The sequence below is a fragment of the Saccoglossus kowalevskii genome, chromosome 2 (assembly GCF_978046115.1).
Source record: "Saccoglossus kowalevskii chromosome 2, keSacKowa6.1, whole genome shotgun sequence".
Lineage (NCBI taxonomy): Eukaryota > Metazoa > Hemichordata > Enteropneusta > Harrimaniidae > Saccoglossus > Saccoglossus kowalevskii.
The window spans coordinates 27,202,536-27,217,457 of NC_140642.1; the positions used below are offsets into that span (position 1 = coordinate 27,202,536).

The 14,922-nt window shown below is 39.3% G+C and overlaps 1 protein-coding gene and 1 long non-coding RNA gene across 4 annotated transcripts; one reads left to right on the top strand and one right to left on the bottom strand.

Annotated features, from left to right (window-relative positions):
* Positions 1 to 1,511: 1,511 nt before the first annotated feature.
* LOC146748631 (uncharacterized) lies at positions 1,512 to 3,255 on the top strand. 3 transcript variants are annotated; one of them, XR_014927456.1, is made up of 3 exons: positions 1,512 to 2,006; positions 2,498 to 2,569; positions 2,838 to 3,255. It is a non-coding gene; the product is annotated as an uncharacterized LOC146748631 (long non-coding RNA). The 3 variants fall into 3 exon arrangements; XR_014927454.1 differs by having other exon boundaries at positions 3,039 to 3,255; XR_014927455.1 differs by having other exon boundaries at positions 2,498 to 3,255.
* A 4-nt stretch (positions 3,256 to 3,259) lies between these two features.
* LOC146748632 (uncharacterized) lies at positions 3,260 to 4,931 on the bottom strand. Its single transcript, XM_085493856.1, has 3 exons — positions 4,722 to 4,931; positions 3,738 to 4,004; positions 3,260 to 3,609 (listed from the first exon to the last, which is right to left on the bottom strand). Exons 2-3 carry the CDS (start codon positions 3,817 to 3,819, stop codon positions 3,281 to 3,283), a joined length of 411 nt encoding a protein of 136 aa, XP_085349982.1. The 5' UTR covers positions 3,820 to 4,004; positions 4,722 to 4,931; the 3' UTR covers positions 3,260 to 3,280.
* Positions 4,932 to 14,922: the final 9,991 nt, after the last annotated feature.

Sequence of the window (14,922 nt, forward strand, 5' to 3'; positions counted from 1 at the left end):
GCCAGCTTTCAAAACATCAACATTGGGGATATACCATCGCTACAATTGCTTACGGACCCATTAGCACAGGAAGCAGCACAATTTCATCCGTTTTTGAACATTCCACCAGCTTATAACACGAACTCTTTGTCTTGTAACTTTTCAAATAACCCTTTTACCAAATGCAAATGCACAAAGGTGAGACATTTTTAGACATCATTGATTTTGTACCCACCGCTGATATTCATGTTTTGGACCCTCAAGTGATCGGTTCGGGGGAGGAAGGATCTCGCCTGGAAAATGTTATGCCATGCCAATGGATTGGGGCAAATGCCCGCATTATATACTAGTTAATTTAATTTTAATAGGGGTAACTGCAAATTGCACTGATGCTCATGTATGCCTGGAGCCAGTTGCAGGAAAAACCACCCCAAAACACAGCATGATACAAATCTGGCTCAACTCTCAAAAAATAGTTGCACAGGGATTACCATCTTCCCCTTTGCCTCACTCATGCTCCATCTCCACTGAAAATTTCAATGTGGCAGTGCAAACTTAAAGATGACCCTGATGAAGCATTTTTACTTGAAGAAATTCATCAGGGTTTCCGCATTAGAGATAAAAACTCCATTGAAAAATGTCCATATGTGGAATTATAAATCTGCTACCGGTGAGGCCAGGGAGGGTGGAATCCCGGATTTTGTCCGAGTTAGCTGAGGGAAATTATGGCATTTCTCCCCTCAAACCATCTAATCTCGGTGCCTTGGGGGCTATTCCCAACTATCGATGAGGCAACAAAGATGATAATTTTCGGGCCAAAGTTGACGTCAAGGCAGCCTACCGTTCTATGCTCCTACATCCCCTCTAATTATTTGGCAAAAGGCGTCTTTCATTCGGTGCCAAGCTTTCAGCTAAAATTGTTCAGCGCTTGACGCAGAGTGTGCGGTGTATGATGGCACGTCATGGTTTTAATGCGATGGTGGTCTACCTGGATGATTTTCTCATCATCGCCCCTGACTACCAGTCATGTCAAACTGCTCTTAACACTCTCCTGTCACTTCTACGACAGTTGGTTTTTAGTATTGCATGGGGAAAGGTTGTGGGGCCCACTCAAAAGCTTACCTTTCTCGACATTGAAATACATTAGATTTAACTTTACAATTGCCTCCTCCAAAGCTGGAGGAATTCGGCATTATGCTGATTGAATTCTCTAAACACAAACGTGCAAGCCGTCGCCAACAAGAATCCCTAGCTGGGAAACTCGCATGGGCATGAGTTATCAAAAGAGGGATAACTTCCCTCCGCCGCATTTTTTACCAACTACACTCCCTCTGCAGTTAGCTCATGTAGCCGTGTCTCCCTGAAGCCTTTCTTTATTCATGTCTGTGCTGATTCCTGACTAATACCAATACAGGTTTTTGAAACATTTATTTACCTGTCCAGAGATTGATTAAATAAACAATGACTGTATGTATGCAAGGCCACATGTACACAAGGCCACATGTATGCAAGGCGGTATTCTGCATCACAGTCCCTCTATCACCGGTCTCGAAACGGCCGCTGTCCTATTGTCCTATTGCGCGTAGCGGGTAAATAAACCATTGACACCTATACGTAATCCGCAGTTGACGCAACTTGTCAGGGGTCATCTTCAAGTTGACCCGCATATCATTACCATTAATGATTTACCCGACATGCTTTGCGAAAAAAAATTGTGCGGTTGCGCAGAAGTTTTCAGAACCAGAATCAAAACATTGGAAGTCGATTTTTGAGCAGCATGTCGTGGAAGTACGGAAATGATTTTGTTGGCTTCGAGGACGAAGATATCGAATGGGATTTTGTGATGGGGCAGGAAGACTTTTTCCCCTCTAATGCTGCCGATGTTCCAGACGATATGAAAGTACATGTACGCGAATCTGCTAAACGGAGAAATTTCGTCTACGTCTGCCCGACTTGCGACAAGCAGTACAAAAGTTTAAGTGGCTTCAAGGGGCACATGAAAAATGTTCATGATACAAACGTCAAAGGTATGTCCGTTACTATTGCTGTATGATCGAGGGGAATTAGTAAATGTTTGGTCTAAATGTTGTTCGAATTTTTTTTCATATTTTTAGCACAGTTGCATCAGGCAGCTGGTTGCATCTCCAACGATTATTAGTTGTCTGAGATTGCATGTACTTCCGTTTCACGGCGCTCCTGTGACAATATCTTGGGCAAGGAGGAGGCAATAAATTTGAGTACAATAATTATACGAAAAAGAGCCTATTGCTTTTTATTTGGGTCGGGAGACTCGCCGTGTATGAATCAAACTGGGCAGACACGATAACATGAAGTCGACATCACTACCAACTTGTCGCCTCTTGTGAAAGTGTGAATGAGTATTGTTGACCGAAAATCCTCACGATGTCTTGACGAATATGAAAATATGAATGATTTATTATGAATATATTTATTTATAAGTTTTAGTTTCTATCTATGGTAATCTGTATACTTCATGGTTATATTACATTGTTTTCAGTTCCTGAACACTAGCAAACTGGCAATATACAATCTGTGAAAAGAAGGTCCAGTGAAGAACACAGCAGATCAGGTAGACATTTTTTTTATTACAGGTTTAATCTCCATAGAGCCACGTTATAATTTTTTTTAAGATAGGCTCAAAGAATTTTTTTGTGGGCCTGATTATTTTTTTTAGATAAGCTTAATAAATATTTTTTTCAACTCAAATGTACTGAATATGAATTATTACTAGCCATCTAGTATCCATGAAGGAAGAGCATTGTAATATCCTAAAATAAAAATATAGTAATTTAAAAAATGCAATTACCATGTGCAATAATTAAGTTTTTCCGTTTCAGGTTTTACCAGACCCAGCAGTGTATAACAAATTGTTGTTGCAAAGGCCTTACACCACAAGATGGTTTGGCATGCTTTTTTTAATATGTGGGTAGACAGAAAAACCACAGATGACATAATTAATGTATTTATGGATTTTCGGCCCAGTGACACAGATATAGATATAGATGAACTGTTCAGAACATGCATTTTTAACTTTGCAGTGTTGGCAAGAACCCGAAAGGACACCATGGACTACCAGTCTGAAACAGTTGAAGCAGCAAGCACAAGTGAACTAAGTATTGAGGAAGAGCAGGCACTCAGATATTTTGCTGATTACATTCCCTACAACTTAAAGAAAATGGCAATGAAAGCACAAAAGCAAAATTAATTAAAATTTGTATCTTATTTACATCTAACAATAAATACAAAAAACAGCAATATATTAGTATATCTTGTTTTTTTACTATTTTACATTGTTTTCAAAAACAGAAATACTAACACTTCTGTTTGGAAAGAGAAGAGGAGGAGTATCATCTACTATATGCTGTAAGGGCCTTCTCTTGTGTCTCCCTGTATTGCCTGTGATGCACTGCATGTGATAAGATTTTTGAAGTCTGATGACATTCTCTTGATACCCAAAAGCCGTAACTGTTGGGTGGTTATTTGCTCCTCCTCCTCTGTGCCGATGCTTACTGAAGTGGGCTTGTAGTGGGTCTTGACGGAACCTCTCACTCAATATAAAATCCACTCCATGGTTTAGTAGGTATTTAGATACTTCTACAAAAGAATGCACTGGGAAAAACAAAACAAAAATAACTCGTAAGATAAATTTTAAATTACTAGCATATTACCAATTTCTGGAAAACTTTACAGTGAATAACAATTTCACATAAAATAAAAATAAGTGCGACTCAACTCACCAGTCATTTTCAATTCATCAACCGTTTGTTTACTAAGACACGTAGCATTTCCAGCACTTTGAGAATATAATAACTTCCACATTTAATTCTTACATGTTGCATTGTAGCATCATTAGCAATGGTAACATGCGATTGTGAAAAGTCATCACATTCACTTGACTTTTTTTTCAAATTGCTTGTAGTAACTCTTGGGCCTCCGAAAACTGTTCTTCTTACGAGGCATGGTTGTTAAGAGCTTGTATGGCTTCAACAGCTGCACGCTCTCGTCTGACAATATAAAAATAAAATAAAAATGTAAACAAAGATATTTCACCGAATATAACGAAACAGCAGATACCCAAATATACCTTAACCCCACAACTCATTTGTTAATCTTCATAACAACCAGTATTGGGTATTATTATCTACACCGGATTTGTATTATTCTCAAAAAAGGAACCGAAACGAGAAACTCTCGTTGATGTATTTACGCACAGTTCGGTATCTAAAATGGCGTCGAGTTGAACCACGAGTTTCGAAAAACACACACAGAAAATCTATTTTTCGGGACACAAAAAAAATGTTGGCAGCACAGAACATCTTTTACCGTGAATGGCACCTTCAACAGCACATAAAATAGTGAATTTAGTGATCATAACGTAAGAATATCTGATTTAAAAAACACGACCCATTATCGCAACAATCGACTATTCTCAGGATGTTTGGTCGTATGTGAATAACCAAGATCACACAGTTTTCAAGAATTCGACAAAAAATAATACGATATAAACACTCCCACTCGAAGCAAATACACTTCCACCCGCCAAAACGATGCGAGTTGAAGATTTTGCTAGCATATCAAGCGAGAAAAGGGAACCGAAAAACTACCGACATGTTTTGAGCGATGAACTTTTTGACAAAATGGAGGTCAGAAAATCGAGGTCAAATTTTCAAGATCGAAAAAACTACGAAATATTCGAAATGAAAGAATGGATAATAACTCACCTGTTAACTAATGGTATTTCGCTTCGGTAATAACAAAAAGTTGTTAAATATATGAAATTTTACAGCTAAGAGCAAGGAATAAAATACGGAGCCCTCGATCATACGTTGTCCAAAATGGAAAGCGACGCTATACTGTCACGTGACTATGCGACGCCAACAACCGCTACACGCACTCACTGGATGTTTATTGCTAATCCCCCCTAAGACAATAGGCGTTTCGAGACCGGTGATAGAGGGACTGTGTCTGCATAAACACTTTATTCCAGGACGTCATTTTAGGACTAAAATGTCCACATGACCTTATATTAAATACATAGATTTTTTATACAACCTGGGGTGGGAGGGGGCCTTGTTAAGGCACTATATTTATGTATTTGGAAAACTAAAACTTTCATTTGTTTGAATTCAGTTAAACGCTGGAATGTGGTTTCCCATCACTATTTTCACTTAGTGAACCAACTATTTTTTGCAACAATCTGCATTCATTGATTCTGAAATTTCTGACACCAAACAAATATTAAATGCCAAGCTTCTTGTTTGGAAGGTTAATTAATTTATGATAGATGTCCAATACTCTCAGCACACAGGAGTTCTTTCCAAGCTTTCTTTGATTGATAGAATCTAAATTGTTGCTGGTTCAGTGACAAGAATTAAAATTAATCTTACCAAATATTACTTGTCTCTTAACTAATCACTCTCCAGTGTATAAATATTGGTATTTTACCAGGTTAAGAAGAAGAAGGAGAATCTGTAACCATCTACGACGACAATTACAAGCACAAGCCCGATAACTACATAGACAAGGACAGTTAATCAAAACACTACAGCAACAACTGACACATGAACCTACATCACAACCTTCACCAAGATCATCTCAAACACACGAAACAGCTACAGCAACATCAACAACAACAACAACAACAACAACTAATGAAACGCAGAATTGTACAGCTGAAGCAACAGGTAATTTTATGCAAATTGTTTTGATATGTTTCAGCAAATCTATCACATCACCTGCTAATTTTAAGACTTGGTTTGATGTATCATACAAAGCAAGGAGGCTGATTTAGTGACAGAAAAGTTACGTGCACTTTATGTTAATTTTGAACACAAATTTGCACTGCAATTTCAAAGGTATTTTGAGGAAAAATGTCTTTCAACCTTTAGAAGCCAACATTCAGAATCACTGCTCCTGTTTTTTTTGTGAGTCTACCTACTGGCGGGAAAGTCCAGGACCGTCTTTTGGTTCCAATCCGTCTCTTGTGCTGAGCAGTCATATTTTGTGGTTTATTTATCAGCTGCCGGTTACATTTGATCTAAAAATTGTTATGCAGTATCATCTCTAGCAGTAATATTTTCAATGACTTGTTTATTTAGTCCTATGTGATTCTAAATATGCATAATTATTCAATTGACAGGCAGGAGATGCAGAACGAAAATCGGAACAAAAACGGTCACATTGGATTTCAATGAAAAAGTCACAGAGTTACGGCCAGATGCCAAGTAGTTTGTCTGAGAGAAATGAAAATGTTTTGGTAAAACTAAAACCAAAAACAAATGTCTCAAGCAAGATGACATTCATATGTATAAAATGAGTTTCAAACGGAGAAGAAGACGATAACCAGGTAAGTATGACTTGGTCAAAAGAGAGAAAAAAAGATCTAAAGGTAGAAACACTTAACATTTAACGTTTGGTATAACTTGTTAAGGAGTTCAACCTATTTGTTTATAAAATATGTAATTTTTATATGCATGTGAAAAAAGACGCAAATTGTACCACTTCGTTCTTTTTGTGTGTGTCAGCTTTCGAATGTAATTCGTTTCCCTCATCATGCACGTCTTGTTCATTTTTACCAATGTGTTTTTAAAAACGGATAGAAGCAAGTGCAGACACGCCAGAGGCTCATCAACGCCGGTTTTATCCGCTCAATTTACGAGGAGATTTTGTAGCAATTGTGATCAGAATTTGCCAGCGTGGAACCCGCATTCTAGATGCTTAGACTGCTAGCCCTGCGCACAGTGCTGTGTGTACGGGGACGCGTTCGGTTGATCGACGACACCCTCATCCACACCCAAGTCGTCTGCAAGTGATTCGGCGCCCCTTTCACGGAGGGGATGATCACCGCCGCGAGGCCGGTGGGGACATCTATCAACCGAAAGCGTCCCTGTACACACAGCACTGTACGCAGGGTTACTTAGACTGCGTGCGGTGCTCGGGGTTCTGCCGGGAAGGAGTTGGTAATAACTGGGATTCTGAGACCTGGGTTATTTTCCAAAGCAATGTTAATATCGCTGAGACTGACCGCGTCGCGTCGCTCGGTTTGCACTAATACATAAATTGAGATTTCATTGGTAAAACAAGTAATATTTTATTGATTCGATATACAAACAATATGATTTTGGTTTATATGCACTTCTAACGATACAAGTATTTTAAATACCAACTCCACCTGCTGAAAATGATCAAATTTAAAACATGTTAAAGATGTATTTGTGTCTTCTTTAAATTTTTCATTAATTAGTTGTTTGCATCATTTATTTTTATTGTATTGACCATTTAAGTATTAATATTTGTTGTTATATTTTTACTTTTAAATCTAGTTTTATTGGCTTATACCTGTAATTTCATTTCTTATTACAGGACCTTATATTATTTTTCAGGAAATATATATAATAAACATTAACAGTTTTTTTTGGCAACAAAATTATGGATGACGTGTACAAGTTTGTGAATATGTTGTGGATATAAGGAACGATTGGAGGCTGTATGGTTTACGTTTTAAGCAAATTGTGTGCCTGATCATATATTTATATTATATATTTTTATTTATGTAGTTCAAACCTTTCCTGTGACCATTTATCATTTTAGCCTGCAATTCCAATGATCTCCGCAATATTTAAAGGTGATGCTGACTTACTGATTAATATTACCGGATTTACAGACGAATCTGTTGGAGATCAACGAGTAACAATAAATAATTCTTCGTGTATTTCAGATGATAAGACTGTCTTTAACTCAACACAGACACCTCAACACCAATTAAACTCACTGGAGGTGTATAGGTAGGTAATAATAAACGTCGTCTAAACAATTTGCAAACGAAAATATTCAACCACAGAAAATAACAGGTTCAAAGCGTTGTTTGGAAGATTATTACAGATGTTACCAGTACTCCTCTATTTGACGTTTCAGATATTGAATTTGATATGGTACACGAAAATGTAACTTTTCTGTTATCTGATCAACAAATGATCAGATTATTGATCATAAAGCTACAAGTGGGTGGTATTGCAAATTCTTGTCACCATGATTAATGCAATATATATCGCCTATTTATGCAATGTCATGCACAGCTTCATAGTAAGCCAAGTAGTAATGCTACTGAGAAATACTATTGAAAGCATCTCAACATCAAGAGAAGTAGACTCACAATCAGAAAGCAAATAAATGGTTTGGAAGTGGCTTCTATTAAAAAGTTTCAATTTAGTGAGGTTGCAGCATTTCTGAAAAATAATTAATCTTTCATTTGTCAATGCCAAGGGAACGGATTTATTGTGAGCAGCAACATATATAACCTCTACTTGTAGTATTCATGAAACCCAGAAGAATATTAGATCCTCTCATTTCATCCACATCTGTAGTCTGTATGATTATGGTAGGCCAGACTCGCCTGGTAACAGTGCTAAACATACAACTGAGTTTTGAAGATCAAAATATTGACTGACCTCTGTATCCACAAATTGAAATTTAAGTATAGGCTCAAGCATCCGACACGAAGCTCGACAATGAAAAAAGTAGACACAGATGGAAGACCAAGTACTATCAAACTAATTTAATTACCAATAAGACTAGGTTTGCTGACAATTAATTGTGTTCTAGCATATCAAAAGCAGTTGATTTGTGTCACAATAAATTCAAGATGGTTGACTGGCCGCCATAGACTATATCGCAATTTCAAATCATAAAGCATGCTTACTCTAACAAATCATAAATTTGTAGCTCGTAATATTAACCAAGAGAAAGTGTGCATGACTATGGAATAAATGCATTTCAAATGTGTTTTTGTGAATTGTACACTTAACTCGTCGATAATTGTAATATTTAAAGGTGAACAGTGTGTTACAGATCATATGTGGGAATGTAACTGAACGACCAGTAAACTGTAGTGTGATAATAATTAATACACAACTATATTTATTTAGATATTAACATGTGCAGCAATGAAATTTCACTCTGCTTACAATAGCCAAACTCAAGTGCAGACGGTATGTTACATTGCATTTTCTTCAAAATAAAACCAAATTTGTTGCTACCTAGGTTTTGTATTACAATCATTTTCATTTCAGATGCAGACGTCGCACAGATTCTGAGCGTGAAGACTTGAAGTCCTGAAATCATTGTGACTACTGTGTTGTGGTAAGTGTAGTTTCAAATTCATGCAAGTTGTGCAGTCTGAATACAAACCATTTCCCCCACCATAAAGTACTTGATTTATTACGTCTGACATGCATTTATTTCAAAATCTACAGACTCCAGAAAATGAAATGTTTCGTAATGAATACAAACTGTACAATGTTAGTGTAGTAGTCCAAATAATATTTCTAATTTTGATCATGCTCTGAGCATGTAAATGACAGTCCAGTATTCAGTTTTGAGTGACTGTGAATTATAAACAGTGAAAGATATAAACAGATATTTAAATGTATGGGGGTGGTAACAAGTACATACTTGTCCATTGAGAATCTTGAATATTAACTAGTAATGCAATATTATTTCCCTGAATAGCTAAAATGAGTATAGTATAACAGTCATGAAACAATATAGTAATATATTATCTGAATATTTTTTTGCATGAAAAATGCAGGTTAAAATATACTTTGAATTATATAAAAATTACAAATTACATAAAATTAAAAAATAATTCTAAGCAAAATGTGGAATACTAGCCAATGTATTCCTCACATCTACTATATTAATCTCAAGGTACCTATAAAAAACATAACATGAATGAGAATAGTTCCCAATTAATAAAGGCAGTAATATATTTAAGCAAACTAAAATACTTGCAATTTATCTCCAAGATCTGTCAATAAGATAACATCTGGTTCTCATTATCAGCAGTATAAATGTCTTCATTCTGTCCACTTATTACTAAGTCTAAAAAAAAGATTTCACTGTACATCTTGAAAATTCCTTTTGGTAGTTACACCAAAATTGAACTTATTTCATATTTCATAGAATTTTAAGATGACCAGATAACCTCAAGAAAACAATTCGAAGCTATAATCTAAACTCATGAATCCCATTTCTGCCTCCACCTTCAAAACTATCGTTATGTTCACTATGAATGTCTCTTCATTGTGTAAAAAAGTTTATTTATTCACTTGCTTCATTGTTTCCCTTGAAAATGGTACTCTATCAACAAGAAATTCAAGTTTGCGAGAATGTTTAACCTTAAATCATAAGTTCACGTCCATCTTCACTAGTTTCACTTGGATATCTACTCGACGTGCGTATCATCTCACTAAGAGACAGCTAAAGAAAGGTAAGACTCTGCCTTCACTTTAGAACCAACCAACAAGTCAAAAAAAGAAAGACAAAAAACTGTTCGAAATAAAATTGACATTCAATCAAACTATGTTGGTTGTGATAAAACAATTTCAAATCAGCTAAAGCATCCTATATATACTGTGACGTAAATTGTAACTGGGAAGTACTTGGAAAAGGGAACAGAGCCCTGGATGTGTGTGTGGAAAGCACACTTGTTTGGATACTTTGCCACAACTCATTGCACATGTTTATTTTTAGACTGCTGATACAGTAGCTGGATTGGGGTGTCAGCAAAATTTGATATACATACGTCCTGTTTCCCCTTTGGGATAATGGTATGTCCCAGATAGTGGTGTGGTGATTGTGAAATACTTTGGAATGTGCTGAGCCCAGTGTTGTTGGCAATGAAAATAGATATGACATCATTGACCCGAGTCTCCTACTTTAAATTGGTAGAGCTTGGATTAAAAGTGGTTTATTCCACTACCAAAATTGGCATCCTCTGTACACTGATTTGTCGACCATTTCGAGATAACCAATCATTTCGTTATATACATTTTATTATTTGCATGGCCATAAATTAACTAGGGTATTTAAGTTGAGACATAAGGGAAAATCTCTAGTCAGGAAGGTAACCTGACTTGGTCCTATAACATCCTGAGACGCTGATTCCTGACTCCAGTGAGCTGTACCCTATACTGTGGTACACATGCAGACGTGCTGTGCAGTAACCCCTGCTGATCAACAGGAACCACTGAAGCTCACTGCCTGAACTACTCCCGTTGTACCGGTGCTACCAGTAGCAGCAGATAGCAGTGAAGTTGCACGAGTTTAAATTGTAGTGCAGCTGCTGAGACAGTGTGCCAGATACGAAGGAACGCAACCAGGTACATTGCTGTTAACCGGAGAGTGGAGTGTTCCTTGCAGCCTCGATCAAGTCTTTTTAATTCTATTTATGTACTGTATACCCCCACCCCCTACTGTTATTTGTTCATTAAAGTACAGGAAATCGTATATATTGTGTTGTGTTAATTTGTTATAATCGTTACTGGTATATTTCTTTCTCTGCACAGTCTCAGTTGTGGTGATATACATTCACCAAACGATCCCCACCCCGTGACAGCGGACGAGCTGAGAGGGAGGAGAGTTATTAGATAAGCACGCTACCAAAGACAAAGACTATTAGACCGGTATTAAAAACAAGCTCCCCGATCCTGAATACGGTGTAGCCCCATAAAGGCCCCCCGCATTTAACGTCACATTGGTGGCAGCGGTGGGATTCAACTGGTGCAGAGGAGGTGAACCAGAGAAAGCAGATCATGGCGACTCCAGATACCGATCCAGCTATGGCAGAGCAGATTCCAGTAGAGAGTATCCAGATTGAACCAGTAGCTGATACAGAGCAGGGAGATGATCAGCAAATTTTTGTTGATACATTAGGAGAAATAGAGTTTGCACAAGCAGCAGCTGGTGATATTGCAGAGTTTAAAGAACCAGAGGAGACTGAAAAGGAGGGGGTTGTGCAGCCAGAGGGTAAAGCGGATGAGCTGCCGCCACAGGTGACACCAACCTCTGGCTATGGGACCCAAGAAATTAGTAAAGCTGAACTGTTGACTGGCAGTAGAGTTACAGCGGAAAAGCGGAGTAAGCCAGCAGTAGCCGAGAAAACAGATATACAATGGAGGCTGGATACAGCCACACCACGGTACCGATCAGCACTGAGAGGGAGACCAGCTGACAGAGCAGATGACCTCTGGCTTGGGTACCCCCGGGCACAATCAACTGGCAGACGGCTGACAAACCCCACCTCAGATTTATTTGGGGGAATAAAAGAGGATCCAGAGCCAGTTGTTAGACCAAAGCTGCGTAAAGAAAAAGCACTGAAAGGAGAGGAGGCTTTCCGGCGGAGGGGCATGTATCCTGTGACGAAGCCTAATATAATTCCAGAAAAATTTAATGGGAAAACACCATGGAGAGATTACAAGGCCTATTTTGAGCAATGTGCACTTGTAAATAATTGGGATATGGCACATAAGTCCAGGTATTTGGCAGTGAGTCTGTCCGGTCTGGCGCAAAAAGTGCTGACCCAGGAAGCAGATGGTGGAGAAATACCGTACCAGGAGTTAGTCACCAGACTGGACAGGAGATTTGGTCCCGGTGGGCAAGCAGATACATATGTGGCAGAATTGCGGATTAGACAGCGCAAGAAAGATGAAAGTTTGCAAGAATTGGGTGAAGCTATACGGGAGTTAACAGAGATGGCCTACCCAGGTATGGATCCTGCTTCCCAAGAAAGGCTAGGCAGGCGGTATTTTAAGAATGCCATCCCTGAAAAGGAAATAAGAGACGGTATATTCAGAGCAAATCCAAAAACATTTGACCAGGCGATACAGGCTGCATTGGAGACTGAATCACACGTGATGTCAGAGAAAAGGAGATTGGCTGAGCGGTGCCCCAAATTTGGCAGGGTGCTGAATGCTGAAGGTGACTCGGAGATGGTAGAACTAAATGAAGGAATAAAAGAAATGGGGGTCGGAAAATTCCAACCAACCCAGATAGGAGAGCAGTCATTCGGTGGAGGGAAAGATAAAAGACCAAGAAGGTGGGGCCAGATGGGAATTGAGTGTTACAGATGCGGAGGACGAGGGCATATTAAGAGAAACTGCGCAACTCCACCAAACGGGTATGCGGGAAACGAATCACGACCAACCCCAGGGGCCAGGGCTGGGTCGGGAATGCAGACAGGCCCAGGCAACCCCAACAAGCAGTAAAAATGGTGCAGGGACGGAGGGGACAGGGTACGCAGGCAGGGGAGACAAAACTAGATACAGCGACCCCCCCAGCAACTGAAAGTAGACCCCTGCCTACCGTACATGACTATACAAGGGCAACAAGTGGTATATTTGTGGCAGGCAGAATAGGAGGATTACAGGGATATTTTTTAATAGATACAGGGGCATCAGGAACCCTGTTGTCAAGAAAACATTATGAGCGTATACCTGAGATGCAGAGACCTGCATTGGAAGCCATGACGACTCTGATCCGGCAAGCAGATGGTACCTTGATGAAACAGCATGGTGGAGCTAATATGGAGGTACGCATAAGTAAATACAAAACCACAGCCGATGTGATTGTAGTGGATATGGAGACTGATGCAATATTGGGGATGGAATTGCTGATTACCTTAGGCTGTGTAGTGGACATAAAGAATCTACAGCTGAAATTTCTTGATGAAATAGTCCCATGTTATGACTGGAAGGCCCGTACTCTTTGTGGTGCTGAGAAAAGCAGTTGATATTCCTCCTGGCAGTGAAATGTTAGTACGATGTGATGCTAACAGAAAGATCCCAGGCTCTCGGCAGGGAACCCGATTGCGGAAAGAGGAATAATGGTGGCAAGAGCGTTAGTATCAGATTGTAATGGGGTAATACCAGTACGGTTGTTGAATGTAACCCCACACCCGATACATGTAAAACAAGGCACTGCAGTGGGGATGTTGGAGCCGCTATCAGAGGGGGAAGGTGTGGTTACAGCAGAGAGGGATAAAGAAAATGAGGTACCACTGAAAGAAAAGCAACTGCCAGAATATTTGCATGATATATGGAGGCGGAGTACAACAGAGCTGGATGACGGTGAAGCAGAAAAGGTAGCGGCATTGCTGATGAAGTATGCAGATGTATTTTCCAGGGGTGATGATGATATGGGGTGTACCAATCTGGTTAAACACTCCATTAATACAGGTGAGGCAGCTCCTATTAGGCAACCCTCAAGAAGACTACCAATTTGGCAGAGAGAGGAAGCGGGGAAGCAGGTGGAAAAGATGCTGAAAGCCGGTATTATTGAACCAAGTTGTAGTCCCTGGGCTTCACCAATTGTGTTAGTAAAGAAAAAAGATGGTGGGACAAGGTTTTGTGTTGACTACAGGAAGCTGAATGATGTAACAATTAAAGATGCGTATCCAATTCCCAGAATAGATGACTCTCTGGACAGTCTGTCAGGCGCTTGCTGGTTTTCTACCTTAGATTTGGCTAGCGGTTATTGGCAAGTCCAGTTAGATGAAGAGGCACAACAGAAAGCTGCTTTTGTGACCCGTAGTGGTCTGTATAGTTGGAAAGTGATGCCCTTCGGCCTTTGCAATGCGCCCTCTACGTTTGAGCGGCTTATGGAGCGAATAATGGCTGGATTGCAGTGGGAAATACTCCTGTTATATTTAGACGATATTATTGTATATGGCAGAGATATTGATGAGGAGTTGGAGCGTCTAGAAATAGTGTTAGGCAGATTGCGGGCAGCCGGACTAAAACTCAAGCCAAAGAAATGTGACCTATTCAGAACCAGTGTAATGTATTTGGGTCATATAGTGTCGAAAGATGGGGTAGCCACGGATCCAGACAAAGTTAGGGCCATAAAAGAGTGGCCAACGCCAACAAGTGTGAAGGATGTAAGAAGTTTCTTGGGGACAGCGTCCTATTATCGCCGATATGTAAAAGGATTTGCCAAGATAGCAGTACCTTTGCATAGATTAACGGAGAAGGATAGAGTGTTTAACTGGGATACCGAATGTGAGATTGCTTTCCAGGTGTTAAAGGAGTGTCTGATGTCTGCCCCAGTACTAGCGTATCCACAGGAAACAGGAGAATATGTGCTGGA

What these genes read in the sequence shown, in the direction of transcription:
- LOC146748632 (XM_085493856.1), bottom strand. Translation starts at nt 3,819, where the DNA reads ATGTGGAAGTTATTATATTCTCAAAGTGCTGGAAATGCTACGTGTCTT. An exon ending in TGATGAATTGAAAATGACTG is followed by an intron (nt 3,610 to 3,737) that starts GTGAGTTGAGTC and finishes TGTTTTTCCCAG; the next exon opens with TGCATTCTTTTGTAGAAGTA.